General features: G+C 46.9%; 1 protein-coding gene across 2 annotated transcripts in view; it reads right to left on the bottom strand.

Annotated features, from left to right (window-relative positions):
- CSNK1E (casein kinase 1 epsilon) overlaps positions 1–27,794 on the bottom strand; it is a 59,019-nt gene that overhangs the window by 4,423 nt on the left and 26,802 nt on the right. The window contains exons 2-8 of one of the 2 annotated variants that reach the window (XM_044679392.1): positions 27,416–27,526; positions 27,080–27,228; positions 20,414–20,642; positions 12,598–12,768; positions 9,999–10,147; positions 1,477–1,669; positions 1,127–1,266 (exon numbers count right to left, since the gene is read on the bottom strand). In XM_044679392.1, coding sequence (XP_044535327.1) covers positions 1,127–1,266; positions 1,477–1,669; positions 9,999–10,147; positions 12,598–12,768; positions 20,414–20,642; positions 27,080–27,228; positions 27,416–27,526 — 1,142 coding nt within the window. Of the gene's footprint in view, positions 1–1,126; positions 1,267–1,476; positions 1,670–8,675; positions 9,155–9,269; positions 9,350–9,998; positions 10,148–12,597; positions 12,769–20,413; positions 20,643–27,079; positions 27,229–27,415; positions 27,527–27,794 lie in introns of those variants that run through there. The other variant, XM_044679393.1, reaches the window with a different exon arrangement.

The raw sequence follows: 27,794 nt of genomic DNA, 5'->3' as shown, positions 1-27,794 counted from the left end.
GGTGACAAGCTGGGCAAGTCACTTCACCCCCATTGCCTAGCCCTTACTGCTCTTCTGCCTTGGAACTGATACAAAGAATTGATTCTAAGAAGGAAGATAAGGGTTAAAAAAAATCAGAGGTCATAATGACCAATATAGGAATTAAAAAAATTTTTTTTGCTTGACTATGCATGTTTATTAGAGAGGTCTTGGTGTTTTGATTGGGGTCCCTGCTGGGAAGGTGGAATACAAAGGAGATGGACTTTTCTTCATTGAAAAAAAAAATAAAATTAAATGAAAACAAAACAAGCATCCCTAGACTCAACATGCCCAGAACTAAACTATCTTTCCCCTCAAATTCATTTCTTCCACACTTTCTTATTTCCACTGAAGACACCATTATCCTTCCAGTCACCCTAGGTGGCATCATCCCTCGTCTATTTTTAAAATTTTGTTCGTTTTTTCCTCGGATTTTAGCCTTTCTACTCCTCCGAGTCAATCAGCTGTGAAGTCTTGTCACCAATCCCTTCTCTTCCCTCCCACAGTGACAATCTCAGTTCTGGCGCATCCCAGGTTGCCAGGACCACAACTTCTTCACTGCTCTCACCATCTCCAGGCTCATTCCAATCCATCCTCTGTAGGATGGCAAACCTGTCTTCCCAAGCCTGATCCTGTCACTTCCCTTTCTCCAGAAGCCTCCGGGGTTCCAGGATCAAATACAGACTCCTCCTCCTCCTCCTCCTCCTCCTCCTCCTCCTCCTCCTCCTCCTCCGATTGGCTTTGCCATCTGGCCCCGACTTCCCTTTCCAGACTTATTACAGCCCTTCCTGCACTCCCTGGCTTCCTTCAAAGCTCCTGTTCCTGCCCTATGAAACCCTTCCAGATCCCCTACACGCTGACGCCCTTCACCCTGGAAATGCCTCGCTCTCTATCTTTCATTTGGCCCCTCGTGCTTTACCTTCTACCCCAGGAAGGCGCACGTTCCTGGAAGGCGAGGAGGATTTCATTTGGGTTTCTCCGCATCTTGAGCGCCTTACTGAGCATCTAAGCCTCTATAACGGCTCTGTAAGTCCCTTAAGGAGATCTGGTTAAATGCGGGAGGGAAGGAATGAAGCGCGCATGCGCCAGCGGCAGCGGAACCACTCACCTGTGATGCTGAAATCCGGGACACCTCTTGGCGTCCGGTGAGGTCGGAAGAAGAGACGTTGGCTGGGGCCCCGCGGTGTAGCCTCATGCTCACCTTCCTCTCCCGGTCTACCCGTGAGATCGCTCTGGGAGAAGTATTGCCTAGAGGTACAGAGAAGACAAGACACGGGCATGGGGCAGGAGTTTGGAGGACCTGGGTTCAAATCCCAGCGCCGACACTTAGCAGTGTGACCCGAGGCAAGGGATTCAGTTTTTAGCCTCTAGGCTTAGAACAATTCTTTGTCCTGGGGTGGGGGTGGGAGGGATCCCTCCTAGCCCTCCCCCAACCTCTTCCCAGCCCCACAAACTCACCAGCTTGCTGGATGCGGGAGGCTGGGTTGGTAGCCACGGGTTCTGCCACATTGCGGAGGCGGTTGGCAGTGGCACCAGCAGGGGGTCCTGGGGGGAGGGCCCGCGTAGCAGACCCTCGCAGCTGTCCCATTCTCTCCTCTCTCTCGTGCTCCCGCCGCTCTCGGTCCATATCCTCGGGGTTCCGGGCTGCACCCTGCTGGGACGGGGGAAGAGGGAATGACAAAATAGGGATGGGGAAGAGTTTGGCATCGCGCCACCGAGGAAATAGCGCCATTAGCCCACAGAAGGGAATTCCCAGACTAGGGGGATGAGGAAGGGAGGGCAACCAGCCGGAGTTCCAGAAGACACCGTAGAGATCATTTTGTCCAATGCCCTCATTATGGAGAGAAGAAAATGGAGGCCCAGAGGAGAGGCAGTGACTTGCCCAAGATCACACCGGTTATGAGACAGAAGAACCAAAATTTGAACCCAGAAACTCGCAGATCAAGGCCAGAAGAGAGGAGGAACATGAGATGAAGGAGAAGGTTGAAAGGGTTCAGAGCAAAAGGCAGAAGGGGGTGTTCTGTCATGCCCGCTATACTCCCCAGCCACCCCTTCTGGCTCCTGGGGGGCACAGGGGGGTCTCCCTTTGTGCTCCCAGAGCAGTTCCTCTGACAGCCAGGGAAAGGGAGCCCTGGTGCTGGAGGCTAGAGCTGGGTGGGACCAGCCAGGAGCCCCTAGGGGACAGAGGCTGTGAAGAACCTTGGGGCTCTGCTCTTCAGCAGCATCCCCAGTTTGGAAGGCAAGGTCCAGGAGAGAAAGAAAGAAGCCAGAGAGCTGAGCGAAGAGCCAGGGGTGGCAAGTTACCTAATTGGTCCTGGGGCACAGCGCAGGGAAGGGCAGGGGGATGGCTGGAAGGGGGCCGCATCTGTAGAGGAGAGAGCTCAAGGCTGAGTTGGGGGGCACATATTCATACACCTTTAATCCCAAAGTGGCAGTGGGGGGCAAGGGGGCAGCTGAGAGGAGCCCATCTTTGGGCTCCCAGGAAAGAAGGGAGGGGTCCTGAAGGGACCTTCCCCCCTGTGGAAACACTCAATTTCCATACACCTGAAGTTTCACCAGTACAGGGAACTCCCAAATGAGGAAACTCCCTTTACCAATTCCGGTGTGCCCCTTCAAAAGTTGCCTGTGGTTGGTGAGAAATGAAGTAACCAGCAGTGGGACTTGAATTCAGGTCCCAGCTCTCTATCCACTAAACCAGGGGTCTGCAACGTATGGCTTTTTCTGCAGGAGCCATAAAGTCCATTTTTTTTTAGGCGCTGTCACAGGAGCGCGCACTGTGAGCACTGTACGGCTCTCACAAAATTACATTTAAAAAAATGTGGCATTTATGGTTCTCACGGCCAAAAAGGTTGCCGACCCCTGCACTAAACCATGCTGTCTCTAGTGTTTGGGGTTAAGATGTTAAAATGACATAAGATGTCCTACTCGGGGAAAAAAACCCCACCTCTTTTTCCTTTATTGATTCATGAGGACCCACAAACATTCCACTTTAGAACTACCAAAAAAATCTTCCATTTTATCTGCCGGACATTTCCATTTAAACCAAAGAGATCCAAGGGAGATCTTTGTGAAGTGGGCAAAACCCTCCAAGACCATAGGAGTCCAGGCCTTCTCTAGGTGTTGGAAATGATGGGTGCTGCTAAATTCAAGGGGAATCCCAGAGACCTAGATCCCAGAGTTGGAAGGAACCTCATGAGGTAGCTCTCAACCTGTAGCTGAAGGGGAATATCCCATTGGATTTCCCTAATGAGTGACTTCCAGCCCCGATCCTAAGAAGAAGAGCCAGCTTCCTGGGGAGTCCCGAATGCCACAAGTAGCTCAAGAAAGGCCTGCTAGTATCTATGATCACCAATTGGAGAGGTTGCTTGAACTGCTTGTATGTAAGATGTGCTTTGGATCCTGTCCCTACCCCAGTCCCAAGCTTTGCAATTACCAGGCAGCAGATATGTGTAAGTTGGATGGGTGGGAATGCATGTTCCACCCAGCCAGTCCCACTCCTCTCCATGCAAACCTCAGCAAAAGGAGCTGTCTTCTCTGATAAAGGCCTTATTTCTCAAGTATATAGAGAACGGAGTCAAATTTATAAGAATACAAGTCATTCCCCAAAAGATAAATGGTCAAAGGATATGAACAGGCAGTTTCCAGATGAAGAAATCAAAGCTATCTATAATCATATGAAAAAGTCCACATTGAATAGAGAAATGGAAATGAAAACAATTAGGAGGTACCACTTCACATCAATTGGATTGGATAATATGACAGTAAAGGAAAATGGTAGATGTTGAAGGGAATGTGGGAAACTTGGGACACTAATCCATTATTGGTAGAATTGTGAACTGATCCAACCATTCTGGAGAGCAATTTGGAACTATGCCCAAAAAGGGTTACAAAACTGTGCATCCCCTTTGAATCTGTAATACCACTACTAGGTATGCACCCCAAAGAGATCAAACAAAAAAAGTGGGAAAAGACCTATTGGTACCAAAATATTTAAAGCAGCTCTTTTTTGTGGTGGCAAAGAATTAGAAATTAAGGAGATGCCCATCAAATGGGAAATGACTGAACAAGTTGTAGTGTATGATTGTGAGGAATACTATTGTGCTATAAGAAATGATGAGCAAGATGATTTCAGAAAAAGCTGGAAAGACTTCTATGAACTGATGAAAGGTGAAGTGATCAGGATGAGAAGAATATTGTACACAGTAATAGCAATAGAGTATGATGATTAACTATGAATGACTTGCTATTCTCAGCAAAACAGTGATCTAAGATAAACTAAGGACTCATGATGAGAAATGCTGTCCACTTCCAAAGAAAGAAGTAACATAGTCTGAATGCAGATCAGAACGTACTATTTTCTACTTCATTATTTTCTTGGTGTGGCTTTTTTTTTTTGCTTTTGTTTTCTCTGAGTCTTAAAATGGAAATTATGTGATCGTACATGTATAACCTAGATCATATTGCTTACCATTTCAGAGAGGAAGGAAGGAAGAGAAGGAGGGAGAGAGTTTGGATCTCAAAGTTTTGGAAAATGTAGGCTAAAAATTATTATACAAAAACAGGAAAAATAAAATATTATTTTAAAAAGGAACCATCTTAGAGAATAGAGAACATCAGGCTTGGAAATACAAAGGCCTTCTTGCAGCAACTCCCACATAATACTACATCATCATCTCTGGGTCTTGGCACCAACCATCCTCCATGCCTGGAAGGTCTTCCCTCTGCCTTGGAGAACCTTCCCTTCCTTCAATACTGAACTCAAGCACCATCATTTCTATATGAGATTTTTCCTGATCCCCTCCTAGATGCTAGTAGTGGTTCCTCTGTCACAAGCAGCCTTGTATTAATTCTGTATATATTTATATATGTAACTATTGTCTCCCCTGAGAGACTGAAAGCTCCTTAAGAGCAGAAACTGTTTTTTTTCCTCTTTATATTCTTTGTGCTTAGCATAGCCTCTAGCACACAGTAGGTGCTTAATAAATGTTTACTGTTTGATAACAACAGGTCCTGAATTATTAGAGAAGGTATTGAGGGGATTCCAAGGATCAATGCAGGGAGGGGATGGAGGAAAGTCAGGGTGCTACCTGAACCCCCCATGGTTCTCCCTAACTGAAGCACTGGAGTGACAAGGAATCCCATGAAATATGGCATCCCTCTTCTGCTTGAGTTCAATCTGGATGAGTATTTCAGTCATTTCTTAAACTTACTTCCTTTTCTCTATTCATAATAAAAACCTTTTTCACATCTGTCCTACCGGGCTTCCAAAGGAACTTAAATAAGCAAATAAAGACCTCAACCCTATTAGCAGTGTCTCAGATCCCCCTCTCAGGGAGTTACTGATTTGGCAGCTATATGGTACAGTGGATGGCACATTGGGCCTGGAGTCAGGAAGTTCCTGAGGTCAAATCCAGACTCACACATCCTAATTTGTGAGACCCTGGGAAAGTCACTTAATCCTGTATGCCTCAGTTTCCTCATCTGAAAATGAGCTGGAGAAGGAAATGGCAAACCACTCTAGTATCTTTCCCAAGAAAACCCCAAATGGGGTCAGGAAGAAGCAGACATGGTTGAAAAAATGACTGGATAACAACACTGCTGGGGGGTAGAAATGGAAGTGACCAATGTGAGAAGCCCTGGAAAAATGTAGAAGCAATTTTAAAAATTATTCCCTAAAGGAGAAAGATTCAGACAATACTCGCCTTCTTGCCCCATTCAGCCCTCACCCTTCTCAAAAGCCCCTTCTAGAGGCAACAACTTAGGAAAGCTATGAGGATGGAGGTGTCCCAAACTAGGATGGAGAATAGGATTTAGAATGAAAAGAGACCTAAAGATCCTATGGCACAAACCCCTCATTTTTCAAGGAGACACAGGTAAGAAATGGGTTAGCCAGAACTCCAACCCAGGCCCTTGTATGTCAAATCTAGCTCATATACATAGTCACACAGCTAATGGGGAAGAAGACTGGGAGGGCTGTCAAAGTCATCTCATTGACTGCTGCAGAGAACCATAGGCTCTCAGAGCAAAAGGGACCTCACAGGTGAGCCAGGAGCTCACTCTCCATTATTCCTCATGAGTGGGGGCCTGCTCTTTCCCCCTAGAAGATCTTCAGAGTTAACACATTTGAATAGGGCAGGTCATCAAAAGTCAAAGGTTCCCGGGGCTTACAGACTCCCAGTCACTCCTGCACTTCAATCCCCATGTCTATTCCCCAGACCAGATTCAGGTTTGAACTGTCTGACCTCTTTTTCTGGGCTCAGGACAGAAAAGAGGGAGGGAAAGAAGGAAGAAGAAAGGAAAGGAATGTCAAGAAACAAAGTGGAATCTTAAGAAACAAAGCCAAAGGGAAAGACCCTTAAAGGGCCAAGTGAGGGGATGGTCACATCCATCCCTCATCTTCTTCACTTCTCCGAGTGGTGGGCCAAGATCATGACACAGTCATTGGTATCATCATAATGACTGATATTTATATAGCACTCTAAGATTTTCAAAGTGCTTTATAAATAGTATCTCATTTGATCCTCACAAGAACCCTGGGAGGGAGGTGCCATTATGATCCCCATTTTACAGATGAAAAAACTGAGGCAGAAGGTCAAGTGACTTGCCCAGAGCTGCCTAGCTAGTAAGTGTATGAGGCAAGATATGAACACAAATCTTCCTGACTCCAAGCTCAGCACTCTATGTGCTAAGATCCAGTGGCTTACAAGATTTTGGCCCTTTTCCTTCTGGTATATCAAGGTGGGGTGAGACAAAGATGCAGACTAAGGCTGTACAGTATTTAGAACCAGGAAAGTAAGCGTTCTGCTCAGCTCTGCCTGGATCAGACCATAGTAGAACTCCTGAGCCCCATTTTTTCTAGGACATTGACAAACTGGACATGTTGGAGAAGGGCAAAGTGAACTGTGGAAGGAATGAAGACCATACCACACGCAGATGTCTCCACTCTCCATTGTCCCTCATGTATGAGTAGAGATGGATTCTGAGGAAATGGGGATGCTCAGCCTGGAGAAGGAAGACTTTGGTAATTGAAGCCTCAAGTATTTTTAGGGATGCCAAACAAAAAAGAGATTCACCCCATTCTATTTGGCCCCAAAGGCAGAACAAGAAACAGTGGTTGGAGGCTCCGCTGACTTGACTTTCAGCCCAGGGTAAAACATCCTGATGCTCAGAATTGCCCTGAAGTTGAATGGGTTTCCTCATAAGGTAGTGAGCTTTCTGTCACTGGAAGTCTTCAGGCAAAGGCTGGATAACTACTCATCAGAGATGTCGCCAAGGGTTTCCCTGTAGTCCCTTCTAGCCCCATATCTGTGATGTCTTACTATCAGCTTGTTTTCTGAAGATGTCCTCCTTACATGGGGAATCTTCCAAGTCACTATGGCCAACAGTGATGGGAGATCAGGAAAATGTCCATTCAAAGCAGTCAAATCCAAAATAAAGTGGACCCTTGTAGAAAGCCCAGCCACTGGGCCACAGCCAAGAAAGTGCCCATAGAATAGTGGGTGTAGGTGGTCCTACCAACCTTCCTAAGAGATGCCACCAACCTGAAGGTCTTGGGTCTGGAGGGAGCATCTGTTGAGCATTGCCTCATCTTGTCTGATATCCAAGTGACACAGATGAGAAAGAATCCAGAATGCCAGAAACCCAGCAGGGCTCTTCAGCCTTCTCCAAGATGGGCTCATCAGGAATCCCTCCCTTCTTTCTTTGAATGGATATCCTCAAGAGGTGGTGGATGGGCTCCCCCTCCTTGCAGGTCTTCAATCCATCAAATGTGTTACAGTGGGGGTTCCTTTCTGATATGCATTAGACTAAATGGCTTCTGGTATCTCCTCCAACTCTTAAAATTCTATGATTCCTAAAGGTTCTGTCCCAGAAGTCATACCCCTTGGTTCATCAAGCAGAGTCACAGCAGCTTGAACCCTCTTGGAATGGCTGATGATTTGGTATGATGTCCACAATGGAATTTCTTATAGTCCCTGAAAGGCGATCATGTCTTGGGAATTGGTGACCAATTTGTAAATGACAAGGAAGAAAAAATAGAACGCACACAGACAGACAGACAGACACACACACATATACACATTTTCCAGGATGAAGCCTTTGCATGGCTTCTTTGCCTCTGCCCCTTGGGCTGAATTGCTGAATTGTATACCCTCTCTTGAATCTCTAGCTTCTGGCTTAGAAAGAACAAATGAGAAAGCATTGTCGTAGCTATGGAGAAGGCCTGGAAAGCTTTCGTGTGGGAGGTGGCAACAGCAGTTTAGTGACCCTGTGGCAATGTTTCCCGAACCCTGGCTCCATCCTCTTCCCTGGCTCACCGTGTGATGTCCCTTTCCTACCATGGATGATTTCAGTTGTCCCTCATTTGGGAAAAAAAGTAGCCTCCTGCAGAGAGAAATATCAGGCATTCTGCAGGCCTTGAGGGCAAGGTAAGAAGTAGCCAGAATGAAACCACTGATTTTGGCAAGAGTGTCCATTATGTCAGCATACAGCCGGTGCTGACTAAATGCTGAAATACATCGAGCAGATAAGAGGAGCTTGAGAACCAGGTATCCCTGGAGGGGATCGGCCAGGAGGGGGCAGGAGACCTGCCCTTCAGGGAGAGCAGGCCCATGCTCCTCGGCATTGGCGACATTAAGAGACAGTCATGGCCAGATGAGTAAGGAAGAGGCCTTTTTAATGAGCTCGAGTTTGGTACAGAGATCACTGGTAGGCCATCAAGATGGCGGTCTAGTCCCATCTGGCATCCCCCTTCAGCATAAGGAAATGCACGTCATCCTCAGCTTCATCTCAGCTCTCTGGGCACATCAGAGGACCACCTCAGGATGCCCTCCTTGAGACTATCCAAGACACCTCGCCCGTACCCCTGGGCTCTGTCACTGTTTGGGGCAGGGCACGCCCTGGGGCCCCCTCCTGGCTCGCTCTTGGTCCCATTTTGGCCCCAGGCCGGGCGTTATCCACAGATCCTGCTTTAGTAGACATTCGTAGCTTTGTGCTCACGGTGTGTCCGTGAGGTCAGAACTGGGGCCCTGGGGTCCAGACCACCGGCCAGTGGCTAAGGTGGCCCATCTCCTCCATCTCCTCAACCTCCTCCACCTGCTCCTCTGCATGGCACTGGGTGCCCAGGGGCGTTGGGCACCTGGAAGGGGACACAGAGCAAAGAGTGGGGGAGCTCAGCTGCCTGGCGGCTGGGAGAAGAGCGCCGAGAAATAATCAATAGAAGCCGAGGGCAGGCCAAGCCAGCGGGTCCTTACCAGTACATGGGCTGGCCTGAGCGGCCTGGGTGTGAGCTGACGTCTTTCTCGAAAGAACGAGACTGTCCTGGGGTAGCTCCCTTTCCCGGAAGAGATTTAGAAGAAACAAGACATGGGGATTTGGGAAGTTCTAAAGCAGTCCCGACCCTCGTTAAGAACCCCTCGAGGCCCCTTCCAGCGAAGGCAAGATGGCGGCCATGCCAGAACAGACTCCCAAGGATGGCGCTTGGCCTTCCCCCCAACCCCGGGGGGAAGGGAAGGAGGGACGCCCTCGGCATCCTAGCTGTCAGCGAGGGAGGCTGGGGGGAAGAGGGCCACACGCAATGCAGCGTGGAGAGCAGCCACGGGGAAGAGGAGGGAGAGCAGCAGGGCCACGGCGAGGAAGGTGGTCAGGCAGCTGCCAAGGTACCCCCAACCCCCCCAGCGAGAAGCCTGGAGGAGGTTGAGGGAGAGAAGCCAGCTCTTCGGTCCCTGGGCCGCAGGATGAGCAGGAGACGGGACCTCGGCTCCGTCTCCAGCCTGGCCCTGCTGACAGAGACAGCAGTTACCCCAGTGGGGGCCACCTACCCTCTGCGCCCCTGCGGATGCTGCCTCTCGCCGGGACAAGGGGGAGCAGGGCACGGCCAGCCAAGCCGAACCCAGCAGCAGACCTCCAGCCCGCCTCCCGTCTCTCTCCACTAGCCTCCAAGGAGGGCGGCTCAGGAAGGGGTGGGGTGGGGGGTGACTCACGAATTTGAGCATGTTCCAGTCAAAAACATAGTCATAGGAGAAGCCCTGGCGATGGAAGAGGTTACGGAAGAGCTGGCGCAGGTAGGAGTAGTCGGGCTTGTCATCGAACCGGAGAGAGCGGCAGAAGTTGAGGTATGTGGAGAATTCAGCTGGGAGAAGGCCAGGGAGGAGAGAGGAGACAGAAAACAGGCAGAGTGACTCTCCCACCTAACAAATCTGCCCCCACCGAGCCCCAGATGCATTCCTCTTCTGGGACAGAGAAGGGTAAAAAGGCTTTTATTGGGACCAGCTAGGTGGCTCGGTAGATAAAGCCAGGCCTGGAGGCAAGAGGTCCTGGGTTCAAACTTGCCCTTAGACACTTCCTAGCTGTGTGACCCTGGGCAAGTCATTTAACTCCAATTGTCTAGCCCTTACTGTTCTTTTGCCTTGGAACCAATATTGATTCTGAGACAGAAGGTAAGTGTTTAAAAATATATACTATATTATATTGCATTATATCGCATTATTTTACATTACATTACATTACATTACATTACATTACATTACATTACATTATATTATATTATATTATATTATATTATATTATATTATATTATATTATATTATCTGCCCAAATGATTTTTTTCTAAAATGGGGCAGGGAAGCAGTCAGAATTAAGGGCATGGGGAAGCTGTCCATCCCTTTTAGCCATTCTGGAAACATCTTTTTTGTAGGTCATCCCTGCTCTCATTAGATTGTAAGATCTTAGGGGGCAGCTAGGTGGATACTTCCTGCTATGGAATCCTAGACAAGACACTTAACCCCCACTGCTCTTCTGCCTTGGAGCCAATACACAGTATTGATTTTAAGATGGGAGGTGAGGGTTTTTTTTTTAAATTAAAATAAAAATTTTAAAAAGATTGTTAGCTCCTTGAGGACAAGGACTGTCTTGAATCCTCAACACTTAGCACATAACTTTGTTGTTGTTTAGTCAATTAGTCATGGCTTACTCTTTGTGACCCCATTTGGGGTTTTCTGGGCCAAGATACTGGAGTGGTTTGCCATTTCCTTCTCCAGCTCATTTTACACAGAAGGAAGTTAAGGCGACAGGGTTAAGTGACTTGCTCAGAGTCACATAGCTAGTAAATATCAGGCTAGATTTGTGCTCAGGTCCTCATAGTGGACACTTAATAAATATCCACTGACTCCTGACGGACTAGTAAACCCAGATCTTGCCATTCCCTTCATATTTAGCCTTGATGAGAAAAAACCTTATAAGAACTGTGAACTTTGATCACTGTCACATTTGACCAGAGTTCAGGCATACTCAGGGTAAAGTTCCCCAGTTTGGCCTTCAAACATTTTTATTCTTTTCTTTTCTTTTCTTTTTGTTTGTTTGTTATTTAAAATTGTTTTCAGTTCCAAACTCTTTCTCCCACCAGTTCCTTTCCCACTGAGAAGGCAACTTAATGTATTTTTTAAAAACCAGAATTCATTAGCATAGGGCACTCCTGCTCTGCCAATTCAAGTCCCAAGGAAAAGCCTAAGTCAATGGCTCAGGGGACATTTAGAACTTAAAAGAGACTTTAGATGGCCTCCTTGACCTGGGCGCTGTATACATTTTTATATGTACTTGTTATGTCTCCCATTTGAAAGACGAAACTTGTTACTCACCTCCTGAGAGAGGTGATGGACTCCAGGTATCAAATGAGATTGATATTTTTGGACATGGCCAATGTAGGATTTTTTTTTCGCTTGACTAGGCTTTTTTTTCTTCAGTAATGTTTTGTTTTTTCACATTCGTTACAAGAGATTTGCCTTTCTTTTTCTTTTCTTTTCAAACTCTTACCTTCTGTCTTGAAATATTGGCTCCAAGGTAGAAGAGTGGTAAGGGCTAGGCAATGGGGGTTAAGTGACTTGCTCAGGGTCACCTAGCTAGGAAGTGTGTGAGGTCAGATTTGAACCAAAGACCTCCCATCTCTAGGCCTGACTCTCCATCCACTGAGCTACTCAGCGGCCTACCTTTTTCTTTTTTCAATGAGGAAGAAGGTGGGAGGAAGAGAAAATAGATTTTTGTTCATTGAAAAAAATAAAAATAAGGTTTAAAAAACATGTAAGATCTTTATTAGTAGGAATTGTCTCATTTTGTACACTTACATGTCTAGCTCCTATCATGGTGCCTGACATCGAGTAGGAGCCTAATAAATGCAGATTGGCTGATTCTTCTTCATGAAAGGTCTCTGAAGTCACTAGAGCTGTCCTGCCACCCAGGACTTCTCTTGTCTGGGTCCCTGAAAGAGCTAGGGACTGCTGGTCCCTTCTAAGCCACCTTGCTCAGTACCCAACCATGCCAACTACAAACTGGCCTCTGGCCCCAACCTAGTGGCCTGGTGCCAAGCAGGTAACCAGGACTCTGTCAGCACCTCGGACAGCACCCGCTGTATTTTTTTTTTTCCCTCCCTCTAAAAAGCATCTATGGTGTGACCATGTTAAGAATGGAAGCTTGTGGGGGATGCTGAGAGTGAACCCCCTTTTTAAATCTTTGTATCCCCAGTGCCCAGCGCAGTGCTTGGTGGTCTTGCTGACTGATTGCCCAATTCCAGGTTGCAAGCCTACTCACAGGGGTATCCTTTGCAAAGGACCTCAATGGGTGTGGACATCTTCTTCTCACTAATGCGTTCATACTTCTGCCTCTTGGTGGCTGCCTTGAGGCCCTGCCAGGGCAGGGAGCCCAGGTTGAAATACATGAGCACGTAACCCAAACTCTCCAGGTCGTCACGGCGGCTTTGCTCTGCAGGGGAAGAGAGGGAAGGAGACAGTCAGGCACCAGCTCATCCAGCCAGGAGGAAGGGGGGAAGGCACCAGAGGCCCCAGGCAGCAGAAGCCGAAGGGGCATCCATTTAAAATCCATCAGCTGGAAAACACTCTCCCCAGCCAAAGAAGGAGCTGTTGGAGTCTGACTGCAGACCAAAGCACCATCTTCCACTTTATTTCCTTCATGAGTTTTTTATTAATGGGTGATGTCTTCTGTCCAGGCAAGAGCAAAATGGAAATATGTAGTGCATGAAGGCACTGGTGTAACTTCTGTACTGCCTCAAAGAGGGGGGAGAGAGACAGGGAAAAAATCTGAATCCTAAAGTGTTAGAAAACAATTGTCAGAATTTATTTCTATAAGTAACTTAAAAAATATAAAAAGTAAAAGACACCAAACTCCATCATCCCAGAGAGGCAGTGTGGGCTAGACTTGGGTTTGAATTCCACCTGAGACACTGAGCAGAATAGCCATGGGCAAGGACCAGCTCAATCTGGACATTTTCCATCCCTCTTGTTTTTTTAAACCCTTACCTTCTGTCTTAGAGACAATACAGAGCATCAATTCCAAGGCAGAAGAGCAGTCAGGGCTAGGCAATGAGGGTAAAGTGGCTTGCCCAGGGTCACATGGCTAGGGGGTATATGGAGTTGGATTTGAACCCAGGACCTCCAATCTCCAGGCCTGGCTCTCTATCCACTGAGCTACCTAGCTGCCCTCTCTCTATCCCTCTTTTTCATGACTCTTGAAATCCTACAATCTCAGGGGGAAGGGACTTTAGAGGTGGTCTGTTTCAGTCTCTCAGTCCATGCAGTAATCCCCTCTGCAGCCTCTCTGACTAGTTGGCAGTAAGAGAGAACAGCACAGGTCATCCTGCCTCTCCCTCCCAGCCAGGGACACTGCATTATGACCAACACCAACATCAGCACTGAAGAGTGTTTGCTAAGTGAATAAAGGAAGCACCAAAAATCTCTTATGGAATGAGCCCTTTATGGGTTTCAATCCAGGTTGGGGAAGGGGCAATGTCATTCATTCCCATGACCATCATCCAACTTCAGGCCCTCATTTCCTCTTGCTTGGACTATTGCAATAGCCAAGTGATTACTTTCTTCTTTGTCTTTCTGTCTCCTCTTTCTCTCTGTCTCCCTCTCCCTCCTTCCCCCCTCCCCTCCCCACCCTTCCTCTCTGTCTCTTCCTCTCTCTCTCCCAGCCTCCCCAACTCTCTCTCCTCTCTCTCTCCACCTCTCTCTCCTCTCTCTCCCTCTCACCCTCTCTCCCTCTCTCCATCTCTCTCCCTCCATCTCTCTGTCTCTCTCTTCTCTCCATCCCTCTCCTTTCTCTCTCCATCTTTCTCTGTCTGTCTCTCCATCTCTCTGTCTCACCTCTCCTCTCTACCCCTTGTCTTCTTCCCCCTTCTCTTTCTCTTTTCTCTCTCTCTGCTCCTGTCCCTGTCCCTGTCTCTGTCTGTCTGACCACCTCTCTCCACTGGTGCAATCTTTCTTATGCATAGGTCCTTCCTCTCACTCCCTCACTCCCAAAATCTCAACAGCCCCCCTCACCCCCACCTCATCTTGCTGCCTAGGATAAAGCCCAAACTCCTTCACCTGGCATTCCAGGCCCCTTCCCAAGTTTGGTCCTCACCTATCCTTCTACCTTAGCCCATCCTGCCCTGTGATCCAGCCAGATCAGACCCCTCTACATTCTCTCCACATATGTTTTCCAGCTCCCCCCATGCTTTGTTCACATCATTTTTACACTTGCCCCTTCCCTTGCTCTATATTTCTATCCACCCTTCAAGGCTAAATTCAGGGGCTCCCCTTTATGAAGCCTTCCCTGACTCCCATCTCCCTCACCACAAGCGGTTTTCTCCTCTCAATCTCCCCTCTTATGTCAAGCCTCAGGTTCTGTCTCGTATTACAATTATTTGAGCATTCTCTATCCCATCTAGGCTGTCAGTTCTGTGAAGGGCAGAGATGCCTTTGTGGCTCCTCCAGAACCGAGTTCAGAGCCGCTGCAGGTACATCATGAATAGGTTTGGCTCGCCTAAGCTATTAAGGTTCAAATGTTGTGTTTTTTTTGGGGGGGGGGAGGTTAAACATTTTGTTAAATGGAAAAAATAAAATGAAATTTTAAAACATTTTAGAATGAATGAACAATTAGCCTCATCCTTCCCAGAAGCTCCAAACTCCATCTGCCTAGATCTGGGAATGACAAATATCAGGCCAATAAGAACCAATGGATCTTGGATTGGGTTCATTATTTTATTATTTTTTTTTAAACTCTCACCTTCCATCTTAAAATCGATACTGTGGATTGGTTCCAAGGCAGAAGAGCAGTGAGGTAGGGGTTAAGTGATTTGCCCAGGGTCACTCAGCTAAGAAGTGTCTGAGGCCACATTTGAACCCAGGGCTCTCTAGGCCTGGCTCTCCACCCAGTTTGGGTTCATTATACAGAGTCCAGGTTAGGAAACATGGAAGGAGACTGACAGGTTTATTATTAGTTACTACTGACTAATTATGAAGTGAGAATTCTAGTGCATCCCAGCTAGAAGGAGTATGAGGATAACAAAAGAGAGAGAGACATCCAGCAGCATCAATGTGAGCATCCAGGAAGCCCTCTGAATTCAGAGGTTACTAGGCCAGATCCTTCATGAGCGTATTGAACCTTCCTTTCCCTTAGGGTTTAGTGAGTATTGCTGTCAGTACCAAGGAGGCTCAAATAGTTTGTTAAATTAATCTGGTCCAATCCTCTTATTTTACATAATAATGATAACTAACATTTATATAGAAAATTTAAATTGTTTGCTTTTTCAAAGCCTCACCTGCCATCTTAGAATTGATCCTGTGGATTGGTTCCAAGGCAGAAGATTGGGAAGGACTGGGCAATGGGGGTGAAGTGACTCAACCAAGGTCACCCTGGGAGGAAGGATCTGAGGCCAGATTTGAACCCAGGACTTCTAGCTCTGGGCCTGGCTCTCTATTCACTGAGCTTCCTAACTGCCCCCAATAAGCACTCTTCTGATGAGCTTTTAAGGTCCTCTACGATGTGATCCCAACCTATTTTCCAGCTAGGAAGTGTTTGAGGTCACATTTGAACCCAGGACTTTCCGTCTCCTGGCATTGTAGTATTCCAGGAAGGCAGAGGGGAAGGCCTGGCCGTTGTAAGTGGCTTTAGGGGAAGCAGAGAGGATTTCCTAGAGGAGACAGATGGAGGCCAGGCCGGGTCCAAAGAGGCTGTGCTCTATCACACAATGGAAAGCCAGGGCTGGCCTCATCCCACCTGCCCACCGAGGGGCCACTCTCTCTGCTTCTTCGTTCCCGTCGAGCCCCTTCCCAATATCTCCAGAGCCAGAGCCTTCGCAGAGCCCCTCTACCTCAGCTAACTAAACAGCCTCAGGCCCTCCCTCCGAAGGAAGAGGCAGCTAGGAAGCTTCCCCCCACCTAGCCAAGACGAGCCCTCACAGTGGCCTGCGGACACCTACCTACTCATTCCCTGGTTTCAGATGGGGCTGCCTCATCGTCTTCTTTAACGAAACATGAACAAAAATAGTGTTGTTATATAAGATCACGGCCGTGCTCATGGGTAATTGCTCTCTAAGATCCTTGAGGGCACAGCACATGGGAGGTGCTCTATCAAAAGGATTTTTTTTCAGGGGCAGTTGGGCAGCTCAGTGGACGGAGAGCCAGGCCCAGAGGTAGAGGTTCTGGGTTCAAATCTGGCCTCAGACACTTTCTAGCTGGGTGACTCTGGGCAAGTCACTTAACCCCCTTGGCCTAGTCCTTCCCACACGTCTGCCTTAGAACCAGTATACAATATTGATTCTGAGATCTTTTAAGGGTTTAAAATTGAATGAATGAATGAGTTAATGAATAAATAAATAAAACAAAATTATTTCTTTTCCTTTTTAAAAACCTTACTTCTCCTCAATCAATGTCAATGCTAAGGCAGAAGAGCTTCAAGGGCTAGATAATTGGGGTTAAGTGACTTGTCCCAGGTCATATGGACAGGAAGTATCTGAGACTAGATTTGAACCCAAAGCCTCCAGGTCTGGTACTCTATCACTATTTTTTTTTCTCTCTATCACTATTTCTTGAATGAGGCTACCATCAGAATCTTCATTGGCCTCCCTCTATCCTGCCAAATCAACTTCCCACAATCTCAACACTCCCTTGCTCAAAGACCCTCCATGGCCCCTAGTGGACCACAAAATCAAGCCCAAACTCTTGATCAGACTCATTCCTCACTGACCTGGCATTCACTCCAGAAATGGAACTCCCAACTGATTTTCCAACATTTGCTCTCTCCCCTCCAGCCTGACCCAGCGCAGCACACAAAGGAGCTGCTGTTTAATGACCACAACGGGAGAACATTCTCCTTGTGCTTCCAGGACTGCGGAGCACCCAGCATGCATGTTTTTCCTTGAGTCTCCACCGTCACTGGATCCTGTCTATTATCCCCATTTACATTTTTTTTAATTCTTGTTTTTAAAAAACCATTTTTCCATGGTTCCACGATTCATTTTCTTTCCTTCCCACCTCCCAGAGCTGACAAGCAATTCCACTGTATCCCCATTTATAAAATCCTTACGTTCTGCTAGCTCTTTTAAAGAAATGAATATGGAAATGGGCTGGAGTGATAATATATTTATGTATAACCCAGCTTGTGAACTCTGGGAGGGGGGAAGGATGAGGGGAGGGAGAAAACATGAATCATGTAACCATGGAAGAAAAAGCAAATTAATTAATTACTTTTTATAAAATCCTTACCTTCTGTCTTAGTATGAATTCTAAGGAAAAAAAAGCGGCAAGGCCAGGCAACTACAAATAAGTGACTTGACCCCCTAGTTCTTTCCATTCTTGCCTCTTTTATTCCCATTTTTACAGATGAAGAAACTGAGGTGAAGAGAGATGATTTGCTCTTGGTCACTCAGCTCCTCAGTATTTGATGCTGTGTGAATGGAATTAGCTCACCCTCATTCATTTGTTCAGACTCTAGCCACCAGAAATAATGTTACCCCACCCAACTTAGAATTAAGTGGGGAAGGGGAGGTCTGTAACCCACACATGATAGTAAGTGACAAATCAAAAACAAGGGACTGCCCTTTGGGCAGTCCAAAACAATGTTGAGGCTGCCATTTGCCCACCTGAAATTGGAGGTGGATGCAGGAAGTGATGAAAGATGCTATCTTTTAAATATGATGGTAACTTCCTGTGAGGGGCTTTTGGTGCTTTGAACTTGGTACTGAAGGATCTCTGGTGAGACCTCAGGCTGCTTCCCTTGAATTGTCACGTGGGTAAGTTAGGCTGACTCTCTTTCTCTTCCCTTGGCGTTTCTGGAGGCTCTAGCCTTAGGGAGGCCTCTCTTATTGGAGGAGGCCTTGTGGCTAGAAGCCTTGTTTAATTAACCTCTGTGCCCCTCTGCTGGGGCCTCTAAATTCCTACCTGGTTCAGGCCTCTGGTCAGGGCCAGAGTTTCTCTCTCTCAATTTCCCTACCTTCAACCTTCCTAATTGTAAATAAACTGCCATAAAAGTCATCCTGACTTGGGTCTATTTTATTTTGAAATCGAGCTAATTGATTTCTGGCAACCATACCTTAAATATCTAGTCTCCCCTCTTACAATGCTGAATTTGGATCCAGGACTTTCTTAACTACAAGTCTGTTCTCTATCTACTATGACATCTAGCTGAAAAAATGATGAGGGGGTAGCTGGGTAGCTGAATGGATGGAGATCAAGGCCTAGAGATGGGAGGTCCTGGGTTCAAATCTGGCCTCAGATATTTCCTCCCTGGGTGATCCTGGGAAAGTCATTTAACTCTCAATGCTTAAGCATTGCCTTTCTGCCTTGGGGCTGTTACTAAGACACAGAGTAAAGATTTTTTTTAAAATGACTAGATGGCTGTTGAGGTCTCTCCCAGCTTAGAACTAGACTGCTTGGATGTATGATACTAAGCAAATGCCTTCCCTTCCTTGGCCCCAGGCTTCTTATCAGTAAAACAAAGAGGCTGGACAGTCCTTATCTAGGCTCCAATGACTAGGCATCCCCAGGCTTAGGGATCAATTTTTCAGGCTCAGCAAGTGGCAAAGTGACAGAAGAACCCTGAGCTGTGTCAGGGGAGGAAAAGCCCACACTGACAAAATTACACACACTTATGGACTTACATTAAGTATTTAAAAAAAAATAAAGCTTAAACCCTTACCTTCTGTTTTAAAATCAATACTAAATACTGGTTCCAAGGCAGAAGATTGACTCGCCCAGGATTATACAGCTAGGAAGTACCTGAGGTCATTAAGTATTACTTTAATGACAACTTGCTAAAAGATGGAGTTGGCTCAGTGGATTGTAAGCCAGGCGTAGAAACAGAGGTCCTTGGTTCAAATTTGGCTTCACATACTTTCTAGCTGGGCAAGTCACTTATCCCCATTGTCTAGTCCTTACTGTTCTTCTGCCTTGGAACCAATACACAGTAGTGATTCTAAGCTGGAAGGTTTTTTTTTTAAGGGTTTAAAGGGTTTCTTAAAAATTAATATTCTTGGGGGCAGCTGGGTGGCTCAGTGGATTGAGAGCCAGGCCTAGAGGAGGTCCTAGGTTCAAATCTGGCCTCAGACACTTCCCAGCTGTGTGACCCTGGGCAAGTCACATGACCCCCATTGCCTACCCTTACCACTCTTCTGCCTTGGAGCCAATACACAGTATTGACTCCAAGACGGAAGGTAAGGGTTTTAAAAAAAAGTTAATATTCTTCATAGCTGAGCTCTTTGTGGTGGCAAAAAATTGGAAAATGAGGGGCTGCCCCTAGACTAGGGAATGGCTGAACAAATTGTGGTATCTGCTGGTGATGGAATACTATTGTGCTGAAAGGAATAAAGAACTGGCGGAATTCCATGTGAACTGGAACGACCTCCAGGAATTGATGCAGAGTGAAAGGAGCAGAACCAGGAAAACATTGTACACAGAGACTGATACACTGTGAAACAAACTAATGTAATGGACTCTGCTACTAGTAGCAATTCGACAAGCCAGGGCTCTCCTGAAGGACTTATGGGAAAGAATGCTATCCACATTGAGAGAAAGAACTATGGGAGTAGAAATGCAAAAGAAAAACATATGACATCACTTATCACATGTATATAAGGGGATGTGATTTGGGGTTTTGGCATTAAAATATTGCTGTATGGTAAAAATAAATGTGGAAATAGGTATCAAGTGATAACATTTGTACAACCCAGTGGAATGGCTTGTCAGCTCTGGGAGGGGAGAAGGGAGGGAAAGAAAATGAATCATGGAAACATGGGAAAATATTTAAAAAGTAAAAATAAATAAAAAATAAAAAATTTAATATTCTGCAGACTACTGCAAAAGTCAATAAAAGGACTCTTTTGTGATTAAGAATGCTGGGACATAAGCCGGTCCTCTTTAGGATCCTCAGACAACTCCAATAGCAGATAGGATGATGAGTAAGACACGGACGTCATACCAGCTACTGCTGTTGCTGGTTAGTACTATTCATGGTACTCCTACAATGGGGGCTCAAGTCTGTAGCCCAACTTGGAAGCCACGAGGACTCAAGAGGACAATCACTCCCACGCTCAACCCAATTCTTGCTTCCCCCAGTTCAGGCCACTCACCGATGCCCAAGTGGGTGTTGATGGAAGCATAGCGGGCAGTCCCAGTCAGGTTTTTGTTTTCCCGGTAGGGGATATGCTGGTGGGTGCGGGCATCCCGATATTTCTTGGCCAGGCCAAAGTCGATGATATATACCAGGTTTCCTTTCTTGCCCAGGCCCATGAGGAAGTTGTCGGGTTTCACATCTCGGTGGATGAAGTTCTTAGAATGGATATACTCGATGCGGCTGATCTGGGAAAGGGGGGAGAGAGGGTGGAACCGTGAGTGCCCCAATTCCCAGGGGCTGGAGGAGAGAAAGCAAAAGGGGCACCATCTGGTAGAAGGCCAGGTTGGGGGAAGCTCTGCCACCAGCACAGCTCCTGTCCTAAAATGTCTCCAATAATTCGACTCTGCCCCCTGAAAAGGCCCTGCCTCTCCTGCCTCAGAGAGCCTTGTTCATGCTGCACTCCGTGCCTGGAATGCCCTTTTTGACTTCCTACCCATCCAACCTGTCCTTTCCAAATGCCAATTCTTCCAGGAAGCTCTCTCCATTCCCTTCCTTTGCTAACTATCTTCTCTGATCTCAGAGTCAAAATGAAATAGACCCTGCCCTCAAGGAGCTTACACTCTAATGGAGGAAATAGCAATACACACACATAAGGAAATACCCCCAAAAATTATATGTATGAGTGTGTGTATTATATGTATAATACACACATTACACACACACACACACACACACACACACACACACACACACACACAGAGGTGTTCTGTAAGTCAGTGCAGTTGAGTCAGACCCAGAGACAGGAGGTCCTGGGTTCAAATCTGGCCTCAGATGCTTCCTAGCTGTGTGATCCTCGGCAAGTCACTTAACCCCCATTGCCTATCCCTTATCACTCTTCTGCCTTGGAACTAATACACAGTATTGATTCTAAGACGGAAGGTAAGGTTTAAAAAAAAGCTATTAAAGCTTCAGATTGCTCAAAGACTTTGAGGACACCCTGTAAACATTCTAGGTCCAGCATGCTATGGCGCCCCCTAGTGACCTCTTTAAGGTCATCAAAGTGATTTACACTCATTCTCTGCACCTCCCAATAATCCAGAGGAGAAAGCAGATCTAGAGGTGTTTCTATTTTCTTTTTCTTTTTTTTTTCAATTTATTTATCTATTTTTTCCGGTGGTGTTTTTTTTTCTTTTTCTTTTTTTTTTTAAATATATTTATTTTTTTCTGGTAGTGTTTCTTTTTTCTTTTTCTTTTTTTAAAATTTATCTTTTTTTTCTGATGGTGTTTCTGTCATCATTTTTAAACTAAGGAAACTAAGGTGTAGAGAGTGGAAGTCAACTGCCCAAAATGGTACAGTTAGAAAGTAGAAGCTGGGCTCTCTAGTTTGTCCCATGACCCTCCGTCTCTGCAAAAAGCCTAGAGCAGGAGTCAGCAACCACGACTCTAGTCTCTCAGCTCTTCTGATAGTGGCCTGGATGACCTTAGTCATTTCCCCCTCGGAGGCTTCAGGTGGTCCATTTGCACACTCTCTCCACCTCTTCGTTTTAATCTAGCTTTACCCCAGAGACAGCCTATTGCAGTCATCCTCACCTCCAGAGGCTACTTTTTCTCCTAAATGGTCTCTCTACAAATACTCCAGAATGTGTGCCTTCCATCTTCACTCAACAAACTTTCTTCTTTCAAAAGCTTAAGATCATAGGATCATAGATCAAGAGCTGAGAGGGTCCTCAGAGGCCCCTCAGTCCAACCTCCTCCCTTCACAGAGGAGGAAACTGAGGCTACTCAGGTTAAGAGATTAAGAGAGTTGCCCAAAGTTACACATGCAGGAAATTCAAGGATTATAGCTCTAGAGCTGGGCTCGTGGGGCCATGGATCTAAAGTTGGGGTTATGGCACCACTGTTGTAGAGCTGAGGTCCAAGCTCTAAAACTGGGGCCATGGGCTCACTGTTTCAGGGCTGAGGTGGCAGGGTCATAATTCTAGTGCTGTGGTTATGGAGGTCATAGCTCTAGAGCTGGGGTTGTGGGGTTGTGACTCTAAAGATGGGATTGTGAATCTAGAGGGTCATGGTTCTGGAACTGGGGATTGTGGCATCACAGCTCTAGAGGTGTGATCAGGATCCCACATCTGCTGGAAGCTCTTTTTTAAGAACATCTTTAGAACTTTTTTTTAATGATTGGATTTTGATTGATTGATTGAACAGCCTTAGTTTATTTGATAGTTTGTTCAGTTCAAAAGTAAACCACTTTGTTATTTTTTTTAGTTTTTCATAGTAAATTTTAATAAAAAAATGTGTGCCTGAAGACATAAAAAATAACTTTTGAGAAATGTAAATGAAGTACCTGCTGCAGCTGAAAATAAAAAGCAAAGCACTGTAGCAGAGAATACATAGAGGAAGGGTAGGAGTGGATGGTTCCTTCCATTCTAGCTCTGGATCCTTTGATTATTCCTCTATTTAGGTCATAAAATAATCTCATTCTGACACTAAGCCATGAGCCAAGGTGTATCTTGGTCCAGCCTTTTCATTTTAGATGAGAAAACTATAAACATTTTAAATTCAACATGTCCAAAAGGGAACTCGCTATCTTATTCCCTTGATACTCTCTCTAGGGATGTGACTTGCTTAATTAAGGTTACACAGAGAGGTATTAGAGGTGAAATTTGAATCCAGGTCCTATAAGATCTGATTGGATCATTCTCCCACTTCCTTCCAATGGCTTTGGTATCTAACTTCACCTAATCCCTGCTATTAAATTCTCAGGGATTTCAGCACCAGTACTGACAAGCCCTCTGACATCCTGTCCTCGGCATCCTCAGCCCCAACATATCAGCATACACAACCTAAGAATGCTGAGTGTCCTTGGAAAGGACTGCAAAATAGGACTAACTTCACCTACTTCCTCACCTGGGTTCTCACTTTTAAATTATTGTTGTTATTTTTTAAATTCAGTCATATTCCTCTTCCATCCCCTCCTTTGTTTAGGCTTGACTTGTGGTTGCACTGGGACAGGAAATTCCTAGTAAGGAAATTGTCTTTACCCACACAGATTAGGACCTGTTTGGTAACTCAGTAATCTTGGAGAGCTTCCTGGAGTGCAAAGAGATGAAATAATTTGCCCAGGGTCACACAACAGGGCTGTTGCAGAAGTAAGACTCGAACAACGGGTCTTCCTGCCTCTGAGGCCAAAGAAAAGACGTAATGGCTAGATCCGTTGGATGAAAGTCATCTGAGTATCTTTGTGGAATATTTTGAAGGTGGAATTTCAAATATTTTTATATACATTGTGTATTTGAGAGGGATTCTGTATATCTGAATCCACAAAAGCCATGAGGTCTCTCATTCTACCTTGATCTTCTTTGTAGCTCACTCCCCGCAGTGACTGCCAACACCACCCACACGCCATCTCACTCCCCCGAGGAGACTGGAGCATCCGTCTCCTCTTTCCTCCTGGACGCCGGACCCTAGAGATGGGATTCTCCTACTACTCTCGCTTCTCATCCCTTTACTTCCCCTCTTGTCTCCAGTTCTCTCCTGCCCCTCCGAGATCAGTCACTTCTGCCTTTCTCTCCTGCCATGCCAGGCTCTCCCTTCTTTCCACCTGCCTAGAAACATGCTTCGGATCTTAGGAATCCTTTTAAAAAAAAGAAAAAGATTTCCTTTGGTTTTTCTATGCCAGTCAACTACCATTCTGCCGCCCTTCCTCCTTTCCTTCATTGCCTAGCTTCTCAAAAAATTTGCAATCTGTTTCATCACCATGTGTTCATTCCTCGCCATCTGACTTCCATCTTCCATTGATCTAGTGAAACTAATCTAGAGTCATGAATGGATTCGTGAATGGAAGCGTGGCATGCCAGGAAACATACCAGATCTGGAGTCGGAGACTCTGGGTTCAAATACCGGCATTAATATGTGGCCGCTCTGTGGGCCTGAGCAAGTCACCCCTGTTCCTGGACTATAAAATGAGAGGCGAGGGCTGGATGGTAGAGTAGAGGGCCTCTGAGGTCACCCCTGTCTCGAGTGATGAGGTGGCCTCCCTCTTTACCAGCACCAAGTGACCCCACTCCATCTGCTCCTTCCATAGACTGTCCCCACCTGTCATCCCTATTCCGCCATTTATTTTCATTCTCCTCCTGTCCCTACAGCCTACCAACATGCCCAAGACTCCCCCATCTTGGGAAAAAACCCTCCCTTGGTCTTTCCATCCCCACTAACTTTCATCTCCTGTCTCTTCTACCCTTTGTGGCTAAACTCCCTGAAAAGCCTCCACACACAGGCCCCTCCTTTCTCTCCTCTCCCTCTTCTCACAATCCTTATCTTTCCACCTCAACTACTTTCTCCAAGTCACCAATGATCTGATCCAACGGCCTTTTCTCAGTCCTCATTTTCCTTAACCTCCCTGCAATCTTGGGCCCTGGTGATCCTCCACTCTCTCCTCCTTCCTACTCTCTTCTCTCCCTGTTTTTGGGGCACAGCCCTTCTTTCCTACATGTCTGCTCCTTCTCAGTCTCCTTTGCTGGACCCTGATCCAGATCCTTAATCTTCGGCGCCTCACAGGGTTCTGTCCTGGGCCCTCTTCTCCCACTAGACTGCTTCACTCGGTGATTTCACCAGCTCCCGTGGATTTAATTACTATTCTCTGGCTGATAATTCTCAAAATGATCTAGCTTGCCCCAGCCCCTCTACAGACTTCTGATCCTACATCCCCAACTACTTTTCAGACATCTCAAATTGGACATCCAGGTAGACATCTTTTTTTTTTTTTCCTTTTTCTTAAACCCATACCTTTTGGGAGAAGCTGAGTAGCACAGTGGATTGAGAATCAAGTCTAGGGACAGGAGGCCCTAGGTTCAAGTCTGGCCTCAGACACTTCCTTATTAAGAAATAGGGTTTAGGGGACAGCTGGGTGGCTCAGTGGATGGAGAAACAGGCCTAGAGACAGGAGGTCCTGGGTTCAAATCTGGCCCCAGATACTTCCTAGCTGTGTGACCCTGGGCAAGTCACGTAACCCCCATTGCCTATCCCTTACCATTCTTCTGCCTTGGAACCATACACAGTATTGATTCTAAGGTGGAAGGTAAGGATTGAAAAAAAACACCAACAAAACCCTTATCTTTTGTCCTAAAATCAATATCAATTGATCAAAGTATCAATTCCAAGACAGAAGAGTGGTAAAGGTTAGGCAATAGAGATGAAGTGACTTGCCCAGGGTCATACAGCTAGGAAGTGTCTGAGGCCAAATTTGAACCCAGGAACTCCCGTTTCCAGGCCTAATTCTCTATTCACCAAGTTCCCTACTTGCCCATCCAGATAGAGATCTTAAACTCAATCTGTCCAAAATGGAACCCATTATCTTTCCCCCTAAATCCTCCCTGCTCCTGCTGTCTGTTACTAGAGAGGGAAACATTCTCCTCTCAGTCTATGAGGCTCCTCACCTAAGAGTCCTCCTGGATTTCTCGCTGTCACTTGCCCCTATATCCAATTTATTGTCTGTCTGTGGAGTTCAACTTTGTAGTATCCCTCCTCTCCTCTCGCATTGCCCCCGTCCTGGTGCAGGCCCTCATCGCCTCACCATTGGACTACGGCAACAGCCGCTAGGTCTGCCTGCCTCCATCTCTCTCCATTCAGCCACCAAAGCGATTTTCCTAAGGCCCTGCCTGACCATGTCACCCCCTTACTCAACAAACTCCAGTGGCTCCCTGCCACTTATCAGGATCTAACACACATCTTCTCTTTGGCATTCGAAGTCCTTCTGAACCAATCCCTGGCCTCCTTTTCCATCCGTATCCCTTTCTCCCCAAAACATTCATTCTCTTTGATCCAGAGACACTGGCCTCCTGGCTGTTCCAGGAGCAAGACCCTCCGTCTCTTGGCTCTGGCATTCCCTCTGACGGTCTCCCCCCTCTTCTCGGCCTTATTGCCCCCCCTGACTTCCTGGAGGTCCCAATGAAAACCTGACCTTCTACAAGAAGCCTTTCCCAACCCTCTTAATTTCAGCACCTCCCCTCTCTTGATGATTTCCTATTTATCCTCTATATAGCTTGTTTGAGAATATGCGTATGTACATACACACACATGAAAACAGGCATCTACGAAAATATACATATGAAATATACATATACCCATGAGAACATAGACATGTTAAATACACACATACATTTGAACCTAAACCTATACACATATATGTGTGTAAGCACGTGTGTGCACGTATAAAATATGTAAGCATTGTATGTCTCTATGTGGGTATACATGCATGTGTGTGCATGTCACACACATGTATCTGTTGCCTTTTTCATTAGACTGTGAGCTCCTTGAGGAGAGAGATTGTCTTTTGCACCTCCAGTACGTAGCCCAGTGCCCGGCACAGAGCAGAAATATCGATCGATCGATCGATCGATTGATTTTCCTGAGCCCTGGCAGCGCTAGGCCGGAGCCTTCCTTCTCTGTTGCCTGCAGTGACTGTTCCTCCTTCACCTGGCCCCTTCTCTGGGTGGTTTCCCAGGGTCTCTGGCCCTCTTCTCTCCTCTGGCTCCTTGCTGTAGCCTTGCCCTCAATTCTTGGGGCTCCCAAATCTGAGTCCCCCTAGAGCGGCTCTCCCTTCTCAGCCCCTACCGTACGCCAATTGAGACCGAGACCAAGAGCGCCACAGAAGGGGACGTGGGCTTCGGCAGAGGCTCCAACTCACCATCTGGTCGGCCAAGAGAAGGACGGTCTTGAGGCTAAACTTGCGGGAGCAGAAATTGAAGAGGTCTTCCAGGCTGGGGCCCAGCAGCTCCATCACCATGACGTTGTAGTCCCCCTCGGCTCCGCACCACTTGATAGAGGGGATCCCCACTGCGAGGGGCAGAAGGCATCGGTGAGGCCGCTGAGCCCCCCCGCCACCAAGCCCCAGACCCCGAGGGAAGGAACGGGCACCACCCCCTTCTCTCCCCGGGACGCTCCGCCAGGGTCACCCAGCAGGGAACCACCAGGACCGGGACCCAAGCCCAGGTGTCAGGCTGCGAGGGTGGCCCCTGCTCACCTCCTCCCTGCATCATCTTGTAGAACTTGCTCTCGATATGCAGCTGGGGGTGCTTCGTCTTCACACATTCCAACTTAATGGCCACCTCCTCCCCAGAAGCGATGTTGGCACCTGAAGAGGGAAGCAAGGGGGGACCCGGTCAGGAGGGGGTCATGGGACCAGAGCTTTGGAACAGAACTGGGAGAGAGGTCTGAGTTAGAAGGAAACTTGGAACAAGGGATGTAAGAGTCAGGAAAGGCCTTAGGACAGAGAATGTGAGGGGGAGGGGCCTTAGGGCAGGGAGTGTCTGAGGGGGAGGGGCCTCAGAGCAGGAGTGTCTGAGGGGGAGGGGCCTTAGGACAGCTAGTGTCAGGGGAGGGGCCTTAGGGCAGGGAGTGTC

This window comes from Gracilinanus agilis, chromosome 5 (genome assembly GCF_016433145.1).
Source record: "Gracilinanus agilis isolate LMUSP501 chromosome 5, AgileGrace, whole genome shotgun sequence".
Classification (NCBI taxonomy): domain Eukaryota; kingdom Metazoa; phylum Chordata; class Mammalia; order Didelphimorphia; family Didelphidae; genus Gracilinanus; species Gracilinanus agilis.
The sequence above is the reverse complement of the archived record's forward strand: the minus strand, read 5'-3'. Positions and strand labels throughout refer to the sequence as shown.